Raw genomic sequence first — 25,399 nt, forward strand, 5'->3', positions numbered from 1 at the left:
ATCCGTCAACTTGTTTGACGATTGCGTAAGCATTCAACAGTCAATCTCTTACTGCGACGAAACGCCGAAAAGATTTCCTCTCCAACATTGTGCAGGGATGGCGCAGTGGTGAGAGTACTTGCCTCCCACCAGTGTGGCCTGGGTTCGATTCCCGGACTCGGCGTCATATGTGGGTTGAGTTTGTTGGTTCTCTACTCTGCACCGAGAGGTTTTCTCCGGGTACTCCCGGACCGGTTTCCCCTCTCCTCAAAAACCAACATTTGACTTACTTTCATTGTTCATTTCAGTTTACAGTGTCCCCAATTAGCGCTCCAGCGCTAGAACGACTAGACACTTAAATAAAGTTCCTTTCCTTTCCTTTCTTTCCTTTCCTTTTCCGTTATTTATCGATTATAGAAGAAGACGCATGATTTTTGATGCGAATGTAGTTCTTAGGCGAATGCAAATCTATTCATATACAGTAGAAGTAGAAGTAGAGTAGAGTAGAGTAGAGTACAGTAGAAGATAGTAGAAACAAGATTGTTATACTTCCCAACTCAATTACGTTTTCCGATTGAAGGAGAACGTGCCACATGTCATGGGTCAAAACTCGCTAACTTCCCAGGAAAACAACGACTTGAACTTTCGACTCGCACGTAATCAGGAGGTACACCTTTGAAACAGCAGCAAATTCCGTGTAAGAATCCGTGTATTGTTCTCTTTTGAGTTGGGAGGTATAACAAAACACTTTAATGACTGGCCCGAAGGGAAACAGTTAACAGTTTATACACAAAAATATTTGTAACCACATCTGCTCGTACGATAATAGATACTAGTGGTGTTCAACAAGTCCGGGGAACTTTCACATTTCTACTCGTATTTATTAATTCGAAATTGTACTCAACATCGTACGAGTTTGTTAACAAAACAGGTCGTTTTCAGGAAATCATAATCTCGACAGCATTGTTCATTCCAAGGGCAGGCCCTAGTTTTTTAAGGTAGATATATAGTTGCCTTGTCTAAGGTTACCGTTCCTGCTTTGTGACGTTGGCGTTTTCGTAGGCGTAGTCGTTGTTTAAACTTCCTTACGGCAAAATCGAGCTTAGTGTAACGATCTCTAAATACAACTGAGGATTGAACAAGTGTGCTTTGGGGACGCACTGGGTTTCGTTTTCTTTGAATCATTATTTTGCAAACTTTTAAATAGCTTACGAGCATCACATATTCGTGAACGGGTGGACCCCACTGGAACAAGTTACATGGAACGGGAACAATCACAAAAAGATCAGTGACGGGGGATTGCATTAAAAATATCGGATTCATTTAATTCCCCAAAGGAGCCATATTCAGACTCGGATCGACTTTTTTAAATACATAATAAACACAATTTAGATAGCGAGAATTTACAGCTGCATTGCTTTCTATTATTTTAAGGAATTACCCATAAACAAATAATCCAAGCATTATTATAAATCTTTGGTTCATTTAGCTATAAAAGATACCTATAATAGTAAAAAATATGGGACTAACATCCGTCCATAGTGGGTTACGCCGGTGACACACGGTTCAACATTTGTTGATCAACAAATGTTGAACAGTGTGTCATGACATGTCGAATGTTGAAATATGCCATTCAACACGTTGAACGTTGTTGAACGAAAATTGAGACCAGGGGCCCGTTTCTCGAAAGTCCCGAAAACGTTTCGGGCCCGAAAAGCCATTTAAGAAACTGCCAACAGCTTGTTTTGGAAAGCCGACCTTTTAACATGTTTTCAAGGTAGCAAAAAGAAAATTTACTGTGAAGTTTGACGATTCAAGCCCTCTCCGGACTGCAGAAACACCTACCGCGGGAATTGTGACACATGAAAATGGCCCGTAAAGTTTCGGGACTTTCGGGAAACGGGCACCACGGCGCAGTTGCTCAAACGATGGATAGCGCTAACCGCCGGATAAATCACTATCCACTGGATAACTCAATCAGTTTTGCTGGTGATTATCCGCTGGATAGTGATTTATAGCGCTATCTATCGTTTGAACAACCAGCTCTATTCCGTTCAACACGTCTGTGCAACATTTGCTGAGCATCAAATGTTGCAGGAGGATGTTGAACCATGTTCGTGAAACTAGTGTCGGATCTCATTATGGAATAAATTTCTTGCGGAAAACGTGTTGCATAAGATTAAAAAGGAAATGCAATGTGCATGGAATGTACACCGTTTTTAAGAAATGCTTTGGGAAGCTAGAATGTTTTTATCCGCAGGATTCGATTTCAAAGTTTAGCTATGTCATTCATTGGTGGTTTTCACGTGACGTCATCGCCGCCATATTGGTGGACGAACGCAAAAGATCTCTTATTAGCTCCCTCCGTTCGTCCACCAGCAATTGTGCATTACGTCATCGCCAAGAGATGAAAATCAACTATTTGGGAGTTTTCAAAACGAAGACGGCGACGTCCACGACAACGTCACCTCAAAATATAACTTTGCACAATCCGAAGTCTTTCGCGATTATTCTATCTCGCTCACGTACTACAATGTGAGCGAACAATCCTAAAGATAGGCCATTTCTCCGAGGTCATGTCTGCCTCCTCTTCAAATCGAGTCTAAGAGCGAAGTTATTCTTATGAAAATTAGTTTTCATTCATATGCAAAGTAAAACTAATTACCAACCCAAAAACTTCGCACTCGCTTTGAAGAGGACGCAGACATGAACTCGGAAAATGGCCTATTAGTTGGTACGAGCGGTTTCAGATTGAAAATAGAGAATGAAAGGGTTTACATGTGTACGCTGTGGTTGTCGTCAACATTCCGATGAAAAGTTGCAGGAACTAAGTTTGGACGCAAGTTGTGTAAATTTCCCACCGCCATAAGAGATCCCGCGGGCCTTCCCGCACCCAAAGAATGCCCCACAAAAAAAAAAATCATGCGAAATTTACTTATAGAGCGTTTTCACATGACGTCACAGCGGCCATGTTGGTGTTCCAAAACAAAGGAATGGCACCCATGGTGGTGTACCAAACTAATCCTCCGGGAATTGAACTATATTTTTATGCAAATACTTTCTTTTGTTTCAGCAATCCAATATGGCTGCTGGTCACGTGAGTGAAAACGCTCCATACTCACATCATCAATAGTTACAGTTACGTAGCATTTACATGTTTTGGTATTTTACGTCTTAGAAAATAAAAGCCATTTCGATAAAGTGTAAGCCATCTTAAACTGACACTGAAAAATGCTTCACTATATTTACAAGCAGCTACTTTGGCGCAAAAAACGACTCAATAGTAGTCCGTTGTTTTTTCTTCGGCGGCTCAGCCGAAAAACTCGAAGCTCCCGCTGAACTTCGTTCGAATTTTTGCAGCTCGACCGCAAAATGGTAGTCCGAATGCTCGGGCATCTCCCAGGGAGAAAATTTCAAACTGCACTTTTCACATTTCACAAGTTCTGCGTTGCTATGCTCCTCTTCGTTGTCATAGCTGTCACGAGATCCATCCGATGCGTTGCTACGTTCGGTTTGTGTATTCATGCGCAAACCGCTGGCCGAATCTTTGACAGGCGATGAAGCCGGTGAACCAAAGAAGCAGGCTTCTTCTTCATTCAGTTCAACTTGATTCTTGTTGTCAAGAAAAGACTGTTGAATTTCGCGCTGTATGCAATCCGGCAAGCTTTCCAAAACGGAGCTGTCAAGTTTACAGTTTTGGTATGGGTTGTGGCATTTCCTTCGCACACTCTTTGTATCCTTTCCGCGGTTGGAAAAAAATGCTTCAATCCCTTTCTTGTTTACGGGATCATTGTTCCTAAGTTTACAGTTTGAAGCAGTCTTAACATCACTCTTACTGTCTTCCGTTTCATTGTTAATTCCGGGAAACTGAATCCTATGGTTTTCGTATCCTCCTTGGAGACCAGATGAAGGCTCGTTTTCAACACTTTCTCCGACACTCAGCGAAGAAGAAACCACCTCATCGTTTGGTGCGTTTGCGGTAACGTCTGTGCAGGTTTTCTTGTTAAAATAGGAACTTATAGAGGGCGTGCTATTTTGAGATATTTCTTCAAATTTGCTTGCTGAAATGTGAATGACAACGATTCCCGGATACCTGAAAATTTCAGAAAGCCAAATAAACTATTTTCGATGAAATAGCGGTTTTCATTTGAGCCTTGAAGGCAAATACCTCGTTGCTTTGGTTTCGCATTCCCATGCTTTTTGAGTGGCTGATATGTATTTCAACAACACGCGCCGTTTTCCCGCGCTTCGCCCAGGCCGCCAGGTTCTTACATATTCTGATTGATTCACTTCTCTAAGTTTGTTCTGAGTAGCCACAGCGATTTCTTTGGCTTTACGGCATATTTGATTTTATTAGAACATCCTTTTTAGAGTGGGTCATGCACAGCAGATCGAGGCTATCTATTAACTTGGAATCTGAGGGAAATTAGCCACACAAAACTCAGTCATGATTGCAAGAACACGAGACACCGTTATACTTTTGACAGTGTTGGCTCTGTTTTTATGATATTTGCATGATTGACTTAATTTGCTCAACTTTGAAGAGGCTTCGATAGCCTTCAAGGCGGGTTGAGCCAAAAAAAGAGCAACGCTCATAGACGGTACTTAATTCATCTCACACAAACTGCTCTTACCAAGTTGAGGTTCCCTGTGAAGAAAAAGTTCTCAGCTTTACTCACCAAATGTTGGTTTTCTTATCCTTGGTTGAATTAAATGGAACCAGAAGATTGTACAAATCCTTGGCGATTTGTACTGCACTTGAATCTTTCAGATGACAAGATCGAGTAAAGGATGTGTTGTTCTCCGTCTTGAAACCGACACCCAACAATTTCGCCTCTCTGTTATTCTGAAAGATGCCAAAACAAAATTCTCGTCGTGAAGACTTTGACGCGAGAAATTTTCATGTGACAATTGTTTATTTGCTCAAGCGAATATGAAGACGTTACAAATCTTATGTCCAATAGAATTTAAAGAAAAGAGGCCGACCGAAGCTGATGCCTTTTTCTTTAGCTTCTACCGTACCTCACGGCAGGGCTGGGCGCTACTTCGATTCCGTCGCATGCACAACTTGCCCCTCTCGTTACGACCAAGATGGCGGCGAGTGCGAGAAACGCCATCTTTATCACACAGAAATGGCTTTTTCAAACAAGGTGCTATGGTAAAGAAATTCGAAAGCTGACGTTTCGAGCGTTAGCCCTTCCTCAGAGCCATCTATGTTACCCTGTCTGTCTCCTCACCACTACTATGTCGTTTCTATCCCACGGATAAATGTATTTTCGGCAAATATTTGCTGTCCCCGCGCACAGCTACATATATTTGTGACATTAAAATAGCCACATAAGCATTGCTCGTGTTGAGGGAGCTTTTGCCATAACCGGAAATGAGGATAAAGGGAAGAAGCCCTTAATCTTTTGGTCCACATTTCTGACAGTCGAATGATATGGCCCTTAATCTTACCAATTCTGCTTCCTTTGCGAGACGCTCATGAAGTTCACTAGCCAGCTGTTCAAGCCAATATTTTACCTACGAACATAATAGAGAGATTAATGAGTCTTAGCTTCACGTTTGCGGCAAACGGCAACTCCAGACTAAAATTTGCGTTTTCCCAAATAGAGCAAAAGCTTTTAAGCTTTTAAGTTCCAGTTAGAATATGGTTCAAGATCGGCCTCTAAAAATACCACACCACTGTTGGAATCTACGACGAAAACTTCAGAAAAAATTACAAGTGCACGTTTTTCTAACATTTTCGGCGTTATTCTACTTGGATCGACGTATTTATAAAAGCGATACTATCCAGATTGCGAACTGAAATTGAAGGAACGATGTTGAAGCTAACATAGAATATTACAGATTCGTTGTCGTGTGGACTCTTGGCCGGAATGAATGTAAACAGGGCAAACCCAAAGGAAATCACTTGAAATTTGTTTAATGTTATTTGTTTTAGTTTTGGCAGCTATTCAGTTGATGTGGATCTGTCATAATCACCGACCTATACACTCACAAAGGACAGCCACAACACCGGGAATTCCAACGCCAACTCTTCTCGAATAGTGTGTGGGTTCTTTAACGTCCCACAGAGAACTAAGGAACATGGAAGATACTTGTGAGACGGGGCCTACGGCTTATGGTCCTTAACCGAGAAGACTTGAAAGTCTAACTATTTGCAGATAAAATTACACAGGCAGCACTTTATATCCAGTTATATTAGAACCCTGAGTTTTGATCTGGCTGGGGTTCGAGCCTGCGACCATCCCGCCTGGCAGCCACCGGCATGCCGTGAAAGGAGGAATTCCGTCATGTAGTAGTCGAGAACACTCCTGTACCTGATCTGTCGTTACCAGCTTTCCTTTTCCCGGAAAATTCTTTCCGCAACCGAAGGACTTTGGTAGTTGCCTAGGTCGGACTGGCTCAGAGTCCACGCCTTGGCTCAACTGGTGAAGCCACTCCCTGAATACAAGAAACACAAGCATATAAATAGGGGAATCTTTGTTGCACGAATTCGTCTTACCACACACATTGACCTCAAAAATTGAAAAACCTTGTTCAAGGACGCTAACTACTGGCCCAAGCAAAATTTGACAACAACAATTCCGCTTTACAAGAAATCATATTCTAGTCACTTCATATAAAAAATGTGGACGAGTTCGGTGTTGCTGGTTTACAGACACAAGACACGCGCTGCATGCGCTTGCATACGTACGCACGTGCTGCATACACACGCATGCGTACGCAACGTACGTGCAGCACGCTCCAACGATGGAGCGTGTTCTGTCCCATGCAACGCAAGAAGTTTCATAAGCAAGCGTGCTAGGATCGCTTTAATTTTTGGCGATAACTATAATAAATAACGACGCACCCAGTCTTGTCTCCGAATCGAGCCTGCAGCTCTCCAGCTGAGTATTTCGCAAGGTCGCTCATCTTTTCTGCCTTTAAATTTGAACAAACTTCAAGACCAAGCTTGCCTCCCATGTTACGTCTGAAAGTGATAAATAGCGAAAAAACATAAATTGTTCATTTTAGCTTTTGTTATCTGATAAATTTAAGGTCTCGTCATACGAGTCCCTGTTGACCCGTTGATCGAGCCTGCTCGGGTTCCAAGCTCTCTCCTCAGATTATTTGGTATACCAGGCTCAATGCTTCCAAAACTTTTGCCGCATCAAACGAATTGATTAAGTTGATAAAACCATGTTTAACTACCCACCAACGCAGTAACAGATTTTCTTGAGAAATGAACCCCCTTAAAATTTTCGGAGATAACTATAACACAAGGGATGGACTTAAAGCACTTCCAATATTTCACTTCTGACTTCTTAGAGGACTGATTTAAAACGACGGAGCTACTCGGAAAAACTCCGAGTGCTGCTATGCAGGTGATCGGGAAGGTCGTAAGTTCGGCTCCTGCAAAGGAGCGATCAGATTTTTCCGATCATCTCCTACAACTCAGTGGGAGAGCATCCGAACTAGTAATCGGAAAGGTCGTAGGTTCGGCTCCTGCAAAGCAGCACTCGGATTTTTTCCGAGTAAACATCCGAAAATAAATCTTTTCAAGGCAACATTTGCAAACAAAGATTATAAAACCAGTAGTGGGTTTCATCTAAATTCTACTTACACTTTCTTTAGCGGAACAGTTTCAAATAGCTTCGGTACAAAGCTTTGAGGTAATAACGTCTGTTTGTTTGGCTTATGGCGTCCACCACATAACTTTGCCAGCATCTGAGAGATGGAAGTAAACACATAGTTAAGGTTTCACACGAAAGCTTCAGCGTGGTCCTCAACTGCGACGTAGGAGGGTACACTCCTTTTTAAATATATATATCCACAAATGCCCAGGCTGATTAGACGCACGCAGATTTCAATAAGTGTCCAGCGCCTTGCTCTTCTCCCCAACTTCAACATTACTCGTGTCTCGGAACACAGACAATTAACGTCACAAAGTGTTCCCCAAATGCTGTTCCCGAAGTTAGGAAAGAGCGGTTTCAAATGAGTGTCGAAAAACCAAAAGCAAAGTAATTACTTTGGCCAATCAAAAAGGACGGAGACAATCCAGTGAACCAATCAAAATTTGAAGTAATTACACGTAGCCGAAATAAAGCGGGGGAAAATGTGCACGCGGGAGCCACGACTGGTTTTGGTTTCACTTCTGATTGGTTGAAAAAGTGGCGGGTGCACTTTGAACCAATCACTGAGTGAATTACAGTAATGCAAAACCAAAGTAATTCGCTAATTACCTTAGAAACTCAATTGAAAACCGCTCTAAACAACTGCATTGACCCTAAGATAAAAATAACACTAACCTTTACCTTACCTTATTGTTGGAAATACGGTGTAGGTAGCAAAGTCTTAAACATGAAAGGGACACTTTGCATTGGATGTGCATCTAATTAGGTATGAGAATAAGGTCTATACACTGTAGGCACCGTCTTACAACAATGTGGGATGTTAAAGAACCTACGCACTGTCAATGAAGATTAGGGGAAGACCTCGGTGTTGTGGCCTGTCATCCTCTTACATACATGTGTTAGTTTTGTTGGTGGGTCAGGGTGAGATCAAATATGGACTGATAGTGGATCATGCCAGAGGTGCCTTTACAGGCTGACGTCCAATCTTACCCCAGAGAAACAGAACTGTAAACCACCATGAGATTGTATGTGATATTTGCGGTATAATTATATACCATTATCATAACCATATAAGAAGTAACTCTATTTGTTTTCTTACCTTATTATGAGCAACTCCCGCAGAGCAAGTAAACTGGGTCTCCTTGAGGACAGCTTCACGCATCTCTGATACGATTATCGCTCCTACAGCTAGCCTCCGATTGTTCTCATTGTCTGTAACAGAGGCTCTCCAAGCTTCAAAGTCCACAGTTTTACTGTCTCCATTGTCAATCATAAAACCTTCCAGGAAAGTAGTAGCTGCTGACTTTTCAGCAATTTCATGAATTTCCATTTGATTCATCTTTCTGTTGGTAATAGGCAAATAATGAATGGCTCTTTGAGATGGTGATACTTCTACCACTACTGCTAACGCCACTTCTACCACTACCACTACTGCTACCACTACCATTACCACTATGACTCAGGGTTTTCGATAAGAATTTTAGTAGGCGGCAAAACCTGAGGACAAGGCGGAGAATGGACAATGCACACAGAACGCACTCTTTTCGAGCGCCAAAGTTACAAGCTTGTAGGGGGGTCCAGAAGCATCCTCCGCTGGGAACATTTTCGAATCTGGGCCTCTTAGAATGCAATAATTCCTGCAGTCTGGAGCATGCAGTAGGGTATTTGAACACAGTATTAATATCATTCAGAGAGAGAACATGAATACTATTAAATTTCTGAAATTCAGTTGACGGCAAGACATATTTTGGGTTTTGAAAAGACACTAAATAGCGTGACATATTCCCCTTCAAGGCTCCTTTGCATTCTGTACAGCTGCGTGCAATGTCTTTCACCTGGCGTGACCAAAAAGACCTTTTGCGAATGTTGTCTTGTCACACTTCAAATGTAGTTGGCAAATTACACCAATTACTGAACTGCTGGACTGCTGCCTCAAAAATGTGTGTGCTCGATCTTGGCATGGACAGGGAAACAAAAATCACCCTCAAAATTATACTGGCAAAAACTAACGATAAAAGCATCCAACGTTTCGGCGACATCTTGGCGCCATGGTCAAGGGAGACTAAATTAAATATGCGATCTCAAGAGAAACTAAGAGTCCAGAGTCATTAATTTGCATGAGTTAGACAAAGACCTTAGCGCGAATTGAGTCTGATTGTACGTTTAAACACGGTCGTAATTGTTTAATGAGTAACATCTCATTAACGGGACAATGTGCCAGTATATGTTTATCTAAATTATTGTTAATTAGAACCCTCAAAATTGCTCAGAATTCAGGCATCTCTTTTGTTTTTCATGAACAAAATTTTCCCGATCCAAGGCTTGTATTCTGTGTGAATGTTTCACATGTTATTCGTAAAATTTGGGGTAATTTCCCAGGAAAAGTAGGTGGTGAGTTCACGAGCAATAGCTGGCCAATTTCACTGGCTGCCAGCTCTTATTGAAGATCCTGTGACTACCACTACTGCTGCCACAACCACTACTACGACCACCACCACCAGCACGCTTCCACTACCACCACCGCTACCGCCATTTCTACCTCTATGAGTACCACTACCACTTCTGCTACCACTACCGCTTCCACAACCACAACCACCACCACTACCTCTACTGCTACCACCACTGCTACAACTATGACTACCACTACCGCTACCACAACCACTACTACCACCACCACCACCAATACTGCTACCACTACTACTACCACTGCTGCTACCAATACCGCTACCACAACTTCCACCACTACCACTACCTCTACTGCTAACACCACCACTACCACTATGACTATGACTACCACTACCAGTACCACAACCACTACTACCACCACCACCACCAATACCGCTACCACTACCACTACCACTACCACTACTGCTACCACTACCCCTACCACAACTTTCACCACTACCACTACCTCTACTGCTAACACCACCGCTACCACTACGACTATGACTGCCACTACCAGTACCACAACCACTATTACCACCACCACCAGTACACTACTGCTACCACTACCTCTACCACTACTTCTGCTACCACTACCTCTACCACTACTTCTGCTACCACTATGATTACCACTATTGCTACTGCTACCACTACCACTACCAATATCAGTACTGCTACAACTTCCACTATCATTAACACTACCCCTACCACTAACACCTCTGTTACCACTATGATTGCCACTACCACTACTGCTACCATCACAACTACCACCAGTCCACTACTGCTACCACTACCACTACCCCTACTTTAAACGTAAACGCTTGAAAAGCAAAACACCAGAGCTCTTTTCTGTAACTACATCTACTTACATTTTCACTGTTTCAGTTAAATCAAGGTAAGCTTCATCCACACTTGCCCTCTCGCAGTTGTCACAGAATCGTGACAACACAGCAATCACCTCTGCTCCAGCTTCTCGATAGTGAGTCAAATTGGCCTTCCCACGAGCTTCTGGAACTCGCACAAGAGTTATTTCAGGACACTTTTCTTTGGCTTCGTCTCCTCGCATATTTCTTGTCACACCAAAGTCACGGGCTTCATAGCTGACAGCTATAATGCTGCGGAATCAAATTTTGATTAAAGAAAGAGATTGTAATAAGAGCAATGATAATATTACAAATACTTAATTTGAAATAATAACCCATATATCTATTCCAAATATTTCTACATTCCTGATCATTTCTGATATTGAATACACCATTCACAACTTGAAATGATATTGAGTCATACATTGGCAACCCCAGCCCGATGCAATTCCACTTACAAAGGGAATGTCATTTGTCCAAAATAAAAAAAAATTATTGTACAGCAGCTGTCCAATAATATAAAACTGTTGGATGGGTGTTAATTCCAAATGAAGGAATTCACTGTGAATCGATAGTTTTATCATGTACAGTATATAAATTTTAATTGATGGTATTATGTGCAGCTTCAAAATGCAATACCAGCCATATTAAAGATTGTTGTTACAGAAAATCGGTCAAATATATTCTTTTATATTGTTTTGTTATTTTCACATAAGTAAAGACAAATTAAGGTACATTAGTAGAGCCAAAGCCAGGGGCTTAAATGGCCTAATGGTCAACAGGGCAAGAGAAATTAATTTACTTAAATAATGGCAAGAATTTAGGAACATCGACCACATCATTGTACACACACACGTACAAACACAAACACTCGTATTACAAATTGATCAAGGCTGTGATTTGCAAATATTATGTATCCAGCCTTATCAAGAACAATCGTCGCCATATAGATCGTTGTCTTTAATATCGAATCTAAAATTATAATCGCATTGCTAACAATAAGCCTACCATTTACTCCTATCAAAAATCAAAATCATTCATACCCGCCACCCTTCCAAGTTTTATACTGCACCACAGCACACGGTTTCCCTCTCAATTCTGGATTCTTTCTTTGCTCCACTTGTACATAAAAACAGTCCATATCTACCAGTGCTACAATACGATCAAGCGCCATCTTAACTGAAGATCTTCCAGGAAAAACACTGTCGAAACTACTACCCCACGTTCGTCTTGTCGGCCATTTTGAATTTTCCCAATCTCCCGCGAAATAGTTGTAAAAGTATTAACTTGGGATGGGAAGGAAGGGAAAAAACTGAAGACCCCAACGATAGAAACGTTTTACCATAAAAATGAAAGTTTATTCTGCATAAAATATAAGTCCTATTTTTACTTTAAAGATCACATAAGAAAAATTAATAAAATAAAAGTTCCGTCACACAAAAATCGTTCAACAATTTCTTTCTCTCCCCCACATTGAGGGAAATGCTTTGTGATTTCTGCTCACGTTGCATTCTGGATTGTAAACAAGATGGCGGTGGCGGAAAACAAAGTGAGTGCATTTTCGAGTGCTGTATTTAAAACTGGTTTTGTTTTAATCAAAACCTTTAAAGTATCCTCTGTTAATGGCATTGTCGCGTTGATTAACGTTCCTTTTGACCGAGATAGTTTTTTAAACTTTCTCCTCTCCTTGGAATAGGAAACCGGAGCTGAAAGTTGGGGTTAAAATTACATTTATTATTTGAGCGCTTCATTTATTTTAGATATGTAATATTTTTTGATCATTTTTGTTCAGCATCTTTCGACCTTAAGCATCGTTTTCCTAAGAAGACATTCGTTTAAAAAAAGTTTTAGTAACGTGACATGTAAATTTACTAACTAAGCATTAATCAAAGAAGACGTTTCATAATCGATGTATGAATTCCCGTGTCGATAAGAAATTGAGACCGATTGCCTGTAAGAAGAAAAAATTGTATATATATTTTTTTGCCGGCGTATGTAGTTATCCGCTTGGATGCCACAAAAGAATATTTTGACTGTTATCCACAAAAATCAAAGCAATATTCACCTACATGGACGTCTTCAAGAGCGCTGAGAAAGACTGCCGTGAAAGTGTTCCTCTTTCGTCTTAACTTTTAGCACGCGATGTGAGCAGAATGATTGATTTTTCAGTGTTTCCTTGATATATTCGCTGTTCACGGGTTTACTATCAAAAAATGCCTTGTGGAGGGCTCATGTTTCTTTTTAATTATCCCAAATAAATATAACTCGATAGCTTTTATTGTACAGGAGACCAGGAGTAAAAGAATATTTCTTTTAAATTCAATAACACAGCCCTATATTCCATATTTTCCCTTTCTTTCTGTATTTTTTTATTTTGCAATGTTTGGTTGTATGAAGCTCCAATTTGTGCACTAATCTTTAACAAATTAAAAGTGGAAGTGTTTTACCTAATGGCATTAATATTCAACCCGTGTTATATTTGGATGATGATTCTTTTTTTAATCATGAATATTTTATTAGAAGAACGTTTGTGACTGTGATAAGAAATGTTGTATGGTTCCTCTTCAGCTTAACTTCAGTAAACTGATTTCAAGTGTTCTTGATGTGAACCAATTTTCCAATTTTAATTAAATTTTACTGAATGTTGGCAATAATTGCTTTTGCACGTTTTGCTGGGCAAGCTCCTAGCTACAATTAATATGACTTTAGTTGTTTTGTTTTCTTTGAAAGTAACTTACAAACTTGTATTCTTAATAGTATAATTACTTAGTAATTTTCATGAACAAATGAAAACTTAATTTGTATAGCATTGTGCTCAATCTCTATCAATCAGGGGTTTTTCTATTATTTTGGTATTTTTTCTATTAATTGGTATCTGGTTTTAAGTAGACTACCTGACGGTTGTCTTTGTCAAAATCAATTTTAGTCATAGGTTTTAAAGAATTTGTCCTTGTTTACTTTTCACTGCTATAGTAGAGGTCTCTCTGTCACTAAATTCAATTTAGGGAAAAAAGCAGCCAATGCTTTTTGTCGCCTGTTGGTACAATGTACTATCGAAGCCACCGATCCATTATGTTAATTCTGTTAAACAGATTCTAAAATTGATAACATTTACATTCCATGCATGCCTAGATTTCTTATGTTGTTGATTTTGTTTCTTTCTTAGATGAGGATAAAGGTTTATTTGGACGAAGGACCCAGAGCAGCTGAAATATTTGTGTCACCAGCCACAAAGTGTAGAGATATTGTTCAGAGACTTCAGCGACAAATTCATGCAAGTGATTGCTTTCTACTTGAAGTATGGCAAGGATGTGGTGAGTAAATAGTTAAATACGTATTTGCCCATTTTTGCATAGGCTTAGTCAATGTTTAGTGATTTAAAAATGTAATGAAAGGGACAGCTGAAAGTCTGGAAAAATGTGGCTTAAATAATTTGCAAAAGCCATATCCTATTTATTGAAGATATAAATGGCTCTTGCAAATTATTTTATGTACCAGTATTCTTTTTTTTGGCTGCTCTCCAGATGAAACTGGGAAGTAGAGGCTCGGGTAACGTTGAAATAGCCGGATAATGTTTGGCCTGTGACCTGAATTAAAATCTAACGAAAATATTTAAAAAAATGAATGTCTTTCTTTTCTTAATTCGCAGAAATAAAATAAATGTGTGAGATCATTCAATAAGAGTTACTGGACAAACATTTCTACTCTACAGTGTAATTAAATTAGTTCAATAAATTGAAGGTCTGCTAATCTGTTATGGTGAAGAAGAAATCTGCTATGTCTTAATACACTTGTACGATTTTGCCAAAGGGTCTTAACATTTAAATTCTCTCTCACATTGTAACTGATCATAGTCAGTGTCATTTACATGTGTTTTCAAAACTTAAGAAGTGTCATCTTTTTCTCAAAACTTAGAAAGAAATTAATGGCTGAATTATCTGTTACAACACTCTCCTAATTTACATAATACTTTTCATTCAATATTCATTGTTTAGTTTCTCATACTACAGAAATGTAAGGGTGGGATGTAGAATTATGGTCTCTACAAACTCTCAGCTTTGCCTCAAGTTATAAATGTGATATAACATGGCCACTTGATTTTTACATTGTACACAGTTACAGTATCTCCAAGTATTAGTTTCACTATTTGGGAGTATAATTTCTAACTTGTTTTGAGCTGTGTGAACTTCCAAAATCAAACTCACCAAAGGTATTAAAAGGATTGCAATGTTGTATTTGTGTTTGTGTGTAAAACTGTGCACTCGTCACTCAGGTGTATCTAGTAATGACTCCTTGATTAAATCAAGTTATTACCTAGGATGCTATGAGAAAACCAACTTTCTAGAGGCTTATTAGATTACCATGCAAGTTGTAAATAGTGTTTTTAAGTCTCAAGGTTGCAGAATCAACCATGAGTCTTCTCAGTGGGGAGATACTAAATCTTGAAAACTAAATCAGCGTAAGGTGGCTCAAACCAGTTTCAACACTTTCAAGTTACCTTGTTATTAGAAGGATTGACACTACAAGACAAGACTTTATCACGTAACACCAATGTTTTAGTACGATGTGAAACATCAATTATTGCTGAACAAGATGCAGTCATTTTGTGATGTAACAAGTTACCTTGGCAACAGGAAAGCCTTGCAAAACACCCTTTATTTTGGCTTTAGTTGCTCATATGTGAAACACGAACTGGGTGACCCCAATTTTTTATTGCACAAAAAAAATTCTATGGAGCAGATTCAGAGCTACCTTAAATTTTCATTTAGTTAAGGTGGCTCTGAATCTGCTCCAAAGAATTTTTTTAAACTTTGCAGAAAGTGGCATTCTGGCATACTGTTTACATTCCAGAGAGAAAAAATTGGGGTCATTGAGTTCGTTTTGAGATATGAGCACCAAAAACCCAAATATGTGGTGTTTTTGCAAGGCTTTCCTGTTACTACGATAACTTTTTACGTCACAAAAATGACTGAATCCTTTTTAGCAATAATAATTATTGGTGTTTGATACGGTACCATGACATTGCTGTTAAGTGATGAAGTGTTAAAAAATAAAACTGGAATACCTGGAGAAAAGAGAAAAAACTCACATATAAGAGACAAGAACCAACAAACTCAACCCATATACAGTGTATGGTGTCCATTACGGGAATCGATCGTCGGCCACATTGGAGGAAGTTGAGAGATATCATCGATCCTAAATGCTAACAAAGAATGATGTATTGCAATAAGCAAAACCATATATTGTTTTTTTTTCTTTTTCCATCTCTAAGAACGTCTTGTTCCTGATAATGAATCGATCTTCAGTACTCTGCTGGAATGGGGAAGTGACCTACAAGATGTTAGATTTTACCTTCGGCGCCGGGAAGATTCCCCACCTTTCGCTCAAGTTGTTAATGGTAAGATCAAAACAGTCAACCATTGCTTGTAGATTTCATAGGGCGAGATATGCTGTATAAACAAAATGAAAATAATTATTATTGCTTACAAAAGTTTGATAAGAACTTCTTATGATTGCATGTATGAAAAGAAGGGCAACAACGTTCAATTTTGTAATCAAGAAGTACATGTATTCATGAAGCTTCAAGGTCTGGTAACCAAATATGTTTTATATACATTTATGTTTCCTTTTAAGGGGCATCAGCGAGAGTGAATGGCTTCAAAGAGGAACCACTGCCTTCCAGGGATGTGGTAAGAAAATGAATTGGCATAATACGTGCATTCTTCCTGGAACACCCAAGAGACTTTCCTCTAATGATTGGGACTACAATCTGTGTCAAAATGAGTTGACACATTGTGTCGCTCTGTAAAACAGTTTTTATGCATAAAACAACAGAACTATTAATTTTGTACCACGTTATTGCTTCTATTATTTTTTCATTTCAGGTCTATTAAAGTCATTGTTTTGATTATATTATTGTTTAGTCTTTTCTTTTTGTTGTGTGTAGCGAGCCAATCACATTGTATTACGAGAGCTGCTACATCACCTAAAAATGTCCAAAGAACCCTCCCCCCCCCTCCTTCCCCATTCAATGTTGCCTGTTTGTAGCCAAAGATCACAGGAATTACGACCCAGCATTGTTTGGGGGGGGGGGGGAGTGCTCCCATGGGTTTCATTAATCCTGCCACCCTTTAGTTAGCCATTTTCCCCTGCACAGGAAGAGTAAAGGCTATGTCACACTAAATGAAAAATGCACAAAAAGATTTTGACCTTCTAAGCTGTTATGATATAAGGAATTCACAACAGAGTGTTATCTCTGTCTATTCCAGCTTTTAGGTGGAAATAGACTTTCCATTGATGATCTCAAGGAAATTGCGGCGAGACAACAACAGGAAATTGCAGTTAAAGAAAGAGAACTGAAGGCCAAACAAGTTCAACTCATGGAAATTAAACGGAAGTCACAAAATAAACCACAAAGCCCACACATTCAGCAGTTATCAGCTAAAGTAGACAAGCAGGGAGAGCGGCTAACAGCACTGCGGCATTCACAGGATCAAGTAGATTCTTACAAAGTCAGCAACAGTGCATTAGGTATGTTGCTAAATACCAGCTTAAATTATTACATTGTTCAATGTAATTTAAAGTTGAACTGACTGTAAGCTCAATATTTTTTAAAAATTTATGTCAAATTTATTCCTCCTCCTAGAGGCAAAAAAAATTACTATTTCTTCCACTAGAAATTCTACTTTTAAATTAATTCTTCACGTTTGACCTTGTGAGAGATTTATATAGTGGACGAGAGTAATAAAATAAAGGCTGGAGTACAGCCGAGTTTTTATAATTTTTTTTAATTTTTATTTTTAGCAGTTGGAACCCTGTGATTTACTTTGGATAAAAGAATTTATTGATTATTTTCCGGTTATTTTTTTCAGCGGAGGAACTAGATAGCATCCGTTCTTTATTTCTGGAAAAAGAGAAAGAGCTGGCAATTGCAGTGACAAAAGTTGAAAGCCTCACTCAACAGCTTGACAAGCAAAGGCATGGGTTTTCGGGGTCTGCTACCAGCCAAACCAAAACACATCAACAGCTGGAATTAGAAAGACTGCGAAAAGAACTGATGGTTAGAATACACTAGAAATGTTCCGAGTTTTAAGCAGATAAATTGAGGAAAAATCCGTGAAAAAAATTGTTGAGAAACTTGAAAGTTCCCCCAAAACACTTTTTTGCATGGGAGGAATAATCGTTTCTCGACTTCCTTTCTCCCCTCCCGGGTTATTTACGTTTCTTCCTGAGCAACATTAGAGTACTTAAGCAACGACGACGGCGATGGTATTCTTTTCAAGTAGTGGTCCAAAGGGGACGAAAAATAGAAAGCTTCTCGACTCTATTTGTCCATAACTGTAGTTTTTTGGTACCGTATAAGTATTTTTTTTTCTTTTTATTTGCAGACGCGAAATGAGCTTAATCATCAACAGAGCATTCAGATCCAGTCGCAAAAGCAACTCCTCGCTGAAAAACACAAGGAACTGTTCGAACTTGACGCTCAAATCGACCAATACACTGAACAACTTCGCACAAGGATTTCGCGAAATTGCCCCATTGATCACGACAACTACTCACCCTACCCTTCAGGGGAGGAGGAGTTTTTGGAAACGGACCACAGCAAGCTCGGCAGCTTTCCAAAAAGAGGGGCGACAGAGAACAGCGAGGAGTCGAAAAACGTGGGCGCCTCTGTCCGTTCGCGCTCCCGAACTTCACGGAAGTTGGAAACTTTACTTGAAGTTGAAGAGGAGGTTTCTGATGGTCACGGAAGTACGAAGTCTTCAACAGAGGATCTCACTCAGGGTCCCGGACCTCCAGGGATGTCACGCGTGACAGCGACGATGTCATTCTTTGAAGCAGGGAGTGCTAGAGACCGAGGATTGCCATGGAATGTGCGAGACGAAATGTCCAGTGGATCGAAAACAATGACCGCGGATGTGGCTGGTCGAGTGCCGAATGGTTTTTCAAATTCTTCGCAGCGTTTCGACCCGCACGGATTAGAAAGTAATGAATTTTCGAGCCCTGACATGTTTGATAGTGAAAGACGGTACGCCGGCGCAAAGGAAACACAAGTCTTGGCCGATTCCGCGCTTGAGCTAATGATATGTGATCCAGGTGCCGAGCCGAAGTTTCCTGCAAAACTGAAAGAAGATTTGTCTGAATGCGACAATTCACTGGAAGTACATATATTGAGCGAATCGGAGGAACCTTCTTGGAATTCCGGGCGAACCACGCCAAGTGATAGCAGTGAAAACTCGGGCCACAGTTCGCCATCTTCCTTATCGTCTATGTCATCTACTTCTTCAAACTCGTCTCCTCGTAAGGCTGCCCTTTTTGCTGTGACTGGCCGCGTTAAAAAGCCTGACCGCTCTCGTGAAACTGCCGAGTCGTTTCAATGCGAAAACGCAAAAGCAAATCCCATTGTCTCTGCACAACGAGAATGGGGAGGATCTCATTTCCATCCTTCAAATGCGAACACATTTAAACCAGCTCGTGGTTTCCTGAAAATAAAAAACGTGACCGGTTTTCAGGAAGAAATATTAAACGCTCGTCGAGTGAAATCAGAAGCCATGGTTACAAAGAACGAAAGCGTACGATCAGTTGTGCGGCCAACGGTGTTAGATTTGTCGCGAGCTGAAGCGAAGAATAAACCGTCTAATTTGGATAACGGTTACAATGAAAAGAACTCCTTCGGATTGAACGAAGAGAAACCGAATCAAAACGACTCATTGCCGAATAAAACCGAGGTATTGCCGAAACAAAACGATGCATTACCGAAACAAAATGATGCATCTGCGAAACAAAAAGGCACTCTAACGAGTCTGAGCAACGCATCGTCAAAGCAAGCAGACAGATTACTCAACCAAAACGAAGCATTGCCGAGGCAAAACGGCTTATTATCGAACAAAAACGACACATTACCGAAGGACAACGACGCACTGTTAAAGCAAAACGACCGATTTCCGAAGCAAGGCAACGAGTTATCGAAAGGAAATTACACAGACAAAAATGTGAAGTCTGCGTTCTCAAGTGGAAAAACTCGTTTATCTCATGTCCAACATCCAATTGTTTTATCTGGAAAGAAGCTACTTCGCCAAACGACGTTAAGCAATGGGTTACCACACACTGTACGGCAAACTGGTGTGGAAATTAATCAGCCAAAGAAGAAAGGGGAGCCAGAAGAGGCTCGGGAAACGATTGGCTCCGAAGCCGAATCCGAAGCCGAAGCCGAAGCCGAAGCCGAAGGGCACTTAAATAAAAAGAATTTTGAATCGACTGCAGTCACTTTGCTTAAGTCTCCGCAAGACGCCATCGGTAGAAATAGTGTCAATCAGAAAGAAGTGGACTTTGGAGAAACCAACGTGAACGTTAGTGATGCCAAAATAGGTAGGTCTACTTTGAAAGAGATGAAGAAATTTCCTTCGCCTTCTTTGTCGTACAAAACTCCACAAACAGAAGAAGCAAACGAACGTACGATGGAGGCCTCAATTAAAGAAGCCGGTAATAAAATAGAATCTAAAGCTGCCCTGGCAGGGTCACTCAAAAACACTGTTGGTGAGAGCAATTTTGCTGTGAACAAAAAGGAATCGGAGCCGTCCCTTAATTCAGAACAATTCATTAAGAAATTCAATGAAAAGGTTAATGGAGTTCCTAGTGACCAAACTGATAATGCCAGTCAACAGAGCTTTGGTTCAACCAGGTCTGTTCCATTGCGTATGACTCCTATGGCTTTTAAACCGATCCCCTTCTATTCAAATAAATCAGCCAATCAACAGCGTAACGATCACTCATCGGCCGATCGTTCCCAGCTCGGCCCGATGATTTCCAGCTCAATATCCGTTCCTGGCCAATCGTCGCTGACGAAGATTACGGTAACACCCTCGGCAACATTTTTATCCTCGCCATCTACGGACAGACCCGAGAACCGCTCTCCAGTGCCGACCAGTAAACGATCGAGGTTCGGGCATCGATTCGCTTCACCGACATCTTCCGAAGAGGAGGGGTCGGGAGAAGGGAATTTTCACGACAACAGTTGTGAAAGTGCCGGAGACAATAGCTTCGATGAACAAGCTGTTACGCATGGGAACTCGTCAAATAGAATTCGAGAAGAAGCAGAGAAAGGAAGGAAACATATCGTGTCATCTGTGAACATAAAATTATCGAATCGTGGGAGCCAACGAATTAAAGAGAACAAGCATATTTCTGTTCCAAAGGAAAATAGACAATTAGGTTCTTTGGTTGGTGACAGTAGCAAACCACTGACACCAGACCGAACCAGTTCGACAGGTGTTACTTCCGAAAATGACCTGCTCGGGAATAGTGGACCAGGCTTCGGAAGTGGTCGACAAATCTCGCATATGAGTAGCCACAGTACCAAAAGTGACGAAATAAACAACGAAAACGGAATTCCTGAAAACAGAGGATTAAGTTCTGAAACGTTTGAAAGTAGAAATATTGGGATAAATACTGAAAGAAGAAGCATAAGCAAACAACGGAAATCTGAAGCGTCTCACACAAATGTCTCTACGTCGAAACATATCAAACTTGCGCCTCAGAAACAAGTGCATTCTTCATTAAATGATAACACAGAAAATGTATTTCTTGGTCGAGAATCGCTTTCACCCAAAGATGCTAATATGTTGAAGGTTTCGTCAGATCAATTGCCCAATGCAATTAATACTGGTCCTTTTGCCACATCGGATAATAACATAACGAAATCGACAGTAAAGAGCAAATCCTTTGTGGAAGCTCGTAGTCCCTCAGAAGAAACTTCAAACAGCACGAAGGACCCTTTGCCATCAACTGCGGATAACGGCAAAGTTTGTAGCTCTGAAACCATTTCCAGTGACGTGAACGCTTTAGGAGAAAGCGCCGACCTCGTAGGTCAAGCGCTCGCGCCAAAACCGAGAAAAAAAAAGAAAGCCTATCGTGTCAGTCTGGATCCGCACGCAGTTCTGTTGGACGCCGCGGTCGAGGGAGAACTTGACATCGTCAAAAAAGTTGTTGGCGAGGTAAGTAAGTGGTTTTGACTGGCGGCGCATTCCAGGTGTCCATGAATTCGTGGTATCTGCTTTTTATTATATACATGCTAATGAAACACTGGGATTTCCTTTTTCTTAAAAAAATCATATCTTCATCGCGTGCAGTGAACATATCATTTTAATCTTTCACAGGCAGCAGGGATGGCGCAGTGAAGAGAGCACTCGCCTCCCACCATTGTGACCAGGGTTCGATTCCCAGATCCGGAGTCATATTTGGGTAGAGTTGTTGGTTCTCTACTCTGCTCTGGTTTTTCGCCGTGTACTCCAGTTTTCCCCTCTCCTCAAAAACCAATATGATTTGATATGTATTCATTTGATTTGATTTCATTTATGCACGACCCTACAAGCTATTCAGCTTGAAACATTGTGTGAAAATAGAGGTCTATTATCATTATTATTATTATTATTATTATTATTATTATTATTGTTTAGCGCAAATGAAAATAACCCAATTGATATTTGCGCTTTATAAGTGAAATAAATTATTATTATTATTATTATTATTATGATGATGATGTGAGGATATAGGCATCGTCATGGTAACTAACACGATTAGTCAATAAAAAGCGAGCTTCCGCTTCTTCGTGCTGATACTATCTCGCACTCGTTCGCTGCGTTCACTCGTGAGAGATACTATCATCACTCGACGATAAAATTCATATCCCCCCGCGGCCATGTAATATCCTTTATTTAAACAATACATAATTCGTAAACGGATTAAGGCCGCACGATTTTTGCAGAGGCATGGAAAGAAATGTATAGAAAAAGCATGCCGCACGTGCAGCTCAGTTTTTGTTTCGTAAAATAGTTTCGTGTTGTTTCTGTCGTCTTTACCAAGACACCCTGTTATTCTCCTAACCGGTGTTGTACTTATCCATAGTTAAGTTGCTTCTCACTCAAGGAAGCAGGGAAGCTCTATCAGACTTGAGGGATGAAAGATGAACCGGGTGTTTAACCCTCTAAAACACCTTGGAAAACACTATTATATTTAGCAAAATATATATGAGGAACCCGTAATACCAAAGAGTCCATCACAAGAGCAATTTTAACCCAGATTGGCCCATTCCCCATCAGCGTTAGAAAAGTGGCTATTTTTTAAACTAAGTTTTGCGGGAGACCAAATAAGCTAAGTCAGTAGGGCCGTTTATACAAGAGAAAATAAGCCGCGACTTACTCTGGCCACGGCGTACATAATACGCGAAAGGAACTATTTATACGAGTTTAGTATAAATACACAGGTGATTATACAAAATCACGCGCTCTCATTGGCTCGCTATCTCGGATTATCAGCCGATAATCACCTCGACGGACAAAATGGCTGCCAATAGTCGTTTTGCCACTGTAAGTGAAGATGATTTCGCGTTAAAATGTTTTCTTTTCTTTTTTTTGAAATAATCACCTGTGTATTTATACTAAAACAATTATTCGCCTCAGGCTCAGTGATTATCGGTGAATATTCACCGAGACGAATATTCACCGATAATCACTTCGCCTTCGGCTAATAATTGTTAAATAAACTCCCAGGGGCCTGTTTCTCGAAAGTCCCGAAAACATTTCGGGACCGAAAAGCCATTCTTGAAACTGTCAACCAATTGGTTTGGAAGGCCGATCTTTTAACACGTTTTCAAGGTAACAAAAAGAAAAATGACTTTGAAATTTGACTACTTAAATCCTCTCCGTTCTTGAGATACAAAGGGAATTGTGACATCCGAAAATGGCCCGTAAAGTTTCGGGACTTTCGAGAAACGGGCCCCAGGCCAGGATAAGCCGCTGCTTGAGAAAGCCGTGAACGTAGATTTTGTACCATTTATACGGGGTGTTCGCGTCTTATGTAAGCCGCGGCTTATTTTCTCCCGTATAAACGGCCCTGATATTGTACCCAATTCAAACCCTTTGGCAATAAAACGTTTTGTTCCAGGTATTTCCTTATCATTTAAATGTGCATCCTACATTATAATGCAAATACAACCCACAAACAAGCTTAACCCCGGGATCTTTGAATTGGGTACAACATTGAGGTAGCCAATTTGGTCTATTGTTTATTTCCCGCAAAACCTGGTTTAAAAATAGACACTTTTCTAACGCTTGGGGGACAAACCTGATACCAGATTCTTACTCTTGAGTAATTGGCTGTTGGTGGCACGACTTTGCTTTATGGAAAATATGTATTCGTATCTTTTGGGGAAAGATGTTCAGACAGCATCTTTCAGTAGAAGAACCGTTTAAAAAGACAAGACCCTTAAAAAAGGCATTCAGAAAATGACGTGGAGAAAAGGCCCTTCCTGAACAACTACTAAAAAAGGACCCTTTGAAAAGGGTCGTTCAAAATAGGGAGTTTTCTGTTAGTGAAAACACTCTAAACGTACCTCCCCTCCCCTCTGCTAGGTAGATGATCCCAGCAAGCCTAATAGCGAGGGTATCACGGCGCTTCATAATGCAGTCTGCGCATGTCACGATGAAGTGGCGAAATTCCTGGTGCAGTACGGCTGCGATGTCAACTCTCAGGATTCGCATGGCTGGTAAGGGTGGACAGTTAATAAATGAATGATTAATTAATTAATTAGCAGGTTATTAACTATATTATTATTAATTAATATTTATTTGTCTTTATTTGCGATGGCTGTATTGACCCAATGCAAAAATGACCGCCAACAAATTATTCTTTTGTCTTTGTGTTAATTAGCCTAACTAGCCTCGTTTTACAGCCCAAATCCTTTTATTACACGTGTTAATTTGTTGGCGGCCATTTTTGCATTCGGTCAATAGCTAGAACTACCCGTTCGCTCCTTAGCTCGGTTAGCAGTCATCGCTTTGATCCAAAGGGCCTTTTCCTCTGACAGGAATTGCTCCCAAAACCTTTTTGAAGAATAAGATAAGTTTGAAAGAACCCGGACCATTCCCCTCTTGTCAGTAGCAACTACTTGTAAACCAACGAGTTGACCTAAGGTGTAGTTAATCGGGGGACTTTCAAAAGCGAGAACAATGTTGTTGCAATCGATGTTGAATTTACCGTAACAGTGCACAATATTTTGTTTTCGCCTCGCACGGCTTTGCAAATTAGTTGTGCGTGATTTAATCGAAAGATTTTATTGGTCATCCTCTCGAAAAAGGTGTGTTTTGTGCACCGTCAAAATACAGACAAAAACACACACACTTTAATACCACAAAATAGTTACCTTATTAATATTCCTTTGCTTTACACTCCACTTTGTGATTCGCAATTTAAAATTATTCAGTGGCACAAGTAGTATCAACGAGTTTATTAACGATTACATTCCCCTTGCATTACAAGCACGAGGCTCCTTCTTTGCATTCCTGCATTTTGCATTGAGGTATTGGGGACTTAACGACAACGTCACCTCAAAATATAACTTTGCACAATCTAAAGTCTCTCACGATTATTCCATTTCGTTCACGTTGTAGATTCTGGGCGAAATGTCCGAAAATAAATTATGTAGGAGCGCTTTAAGAT

At 40.3% G+C, this 25,399-nt stretch overlaps 2 protein-coding genes across 2 annotated transcripts in view; one reads left to right on the top strand and one right to left on the bottom strand.

The window, feature by feature from the left end:
* Positions 1-3,178: 3,178 nt before the first annotated feature.
* On the bottom strand, positions 3,179-12,176 carry LOC138049398 (DNA polymerase eta-like). Its single transcript, XM_068895650.1, has 9 exons — positions 11,947-12,176; positions 10,910-11,155; positions 8,698-8,941; positions 7,589-7,692; positions 6,836-6,955; positions 6,303-6,426; positions 5,437-5,502; positions 4,659-4,825; positions 3,179-4,072 (listed from the first exon to the last, which is right to left on the bottom strand). Exons 1-9 carry the CDS (start codon positions 12,075-12,077, stop codon positions 3,235-3,237), a joined length of 2,040 nt encoding a protein of 679 aa, XP_068751751.1. The 5' UTR covers positions 12,078-12,176; the 3' UTR covers positions 3,179-3,234.
* A 126-nt stretch (positions 12,177-12,302) lies between these two features.
* LOC138049396 (uncharacterized) overlaps positions 12,303-25,399 on the top strand; it is a 17,079-nt gene continuing 3,982 nt past the window's right edge. Inside the window, exons 1-8 of the mRNA XM_068895648.1 lie at positions 12,303-12,452; positions 14,070-14,217; positions 16,176-16,301; positions 16,538-16,593; positions 17,173-17,434; positions 17,776-17,963; positions 18,292-21,897; positions 24,313-24,446. Coding sequence (XP_068751749.1) covers positions 12,432-12,452; positions 14,070-14,217; positions 16,176-16,301; positions 16,538-16,593; positions 17,173-17,434; positions 17,776-17,963; positions 18,292-21,897; positions 24,313-24,446 — 4,541 coding nt within the window. The 5' untranslated portion in view covers positions 12,303-12,431. The remainder of the gene's footprint in view (positions 12,453-14,069; positions 14,218-16,175; positions 16,302-16,537; positions 16,594-17,172; positions 17,435-17,775; positions 17,964-18,291; positions 21,898-24,312; positions 24,447-25,399) is intronic.

The sequence above is a fragment of the Montipora capricornis genome, chromosome 5, assembly GCF_036669925.1.
Source record: "Montipora capricornis isolate CH-2021 chromosome 5, ASM3666992v2, whole genome shotgun sequence".
NCBI lineage: Eukaryota > Metazoa > Cnidaria > Anthozoa > Scleractinia > Acroporidae > Montipora > Montipora capricornis.

What these genes read in the sequence shown, in the direction of transcription:
- LOC138049398 (XM_068895650.1), bottom strand. Translation starts at nt 12,077, where the DNA reads ATGGCGCTTGATCGTATTGTAGCACTGGTAGATATGGACTGTTTTTAT. An exon ending in ACTGTTCCGCTAAAGAAAGT is followed by an intron (nt 6,956 to 7,588) that starts GTAAGTAGAATT and finishes TATCACTTTCAG; the next exon opens with ACGTAACATGGGAGGCAAGC. An exon ending in GATAAGAAAACCAACATTTG is followed by an intron (nt 4,073 to 4,658) that starts GTGAGTAAAGCT and finishes TGAAATTTTCAG; the next exon opens with GTATCCGGGAATCGTTGTCA.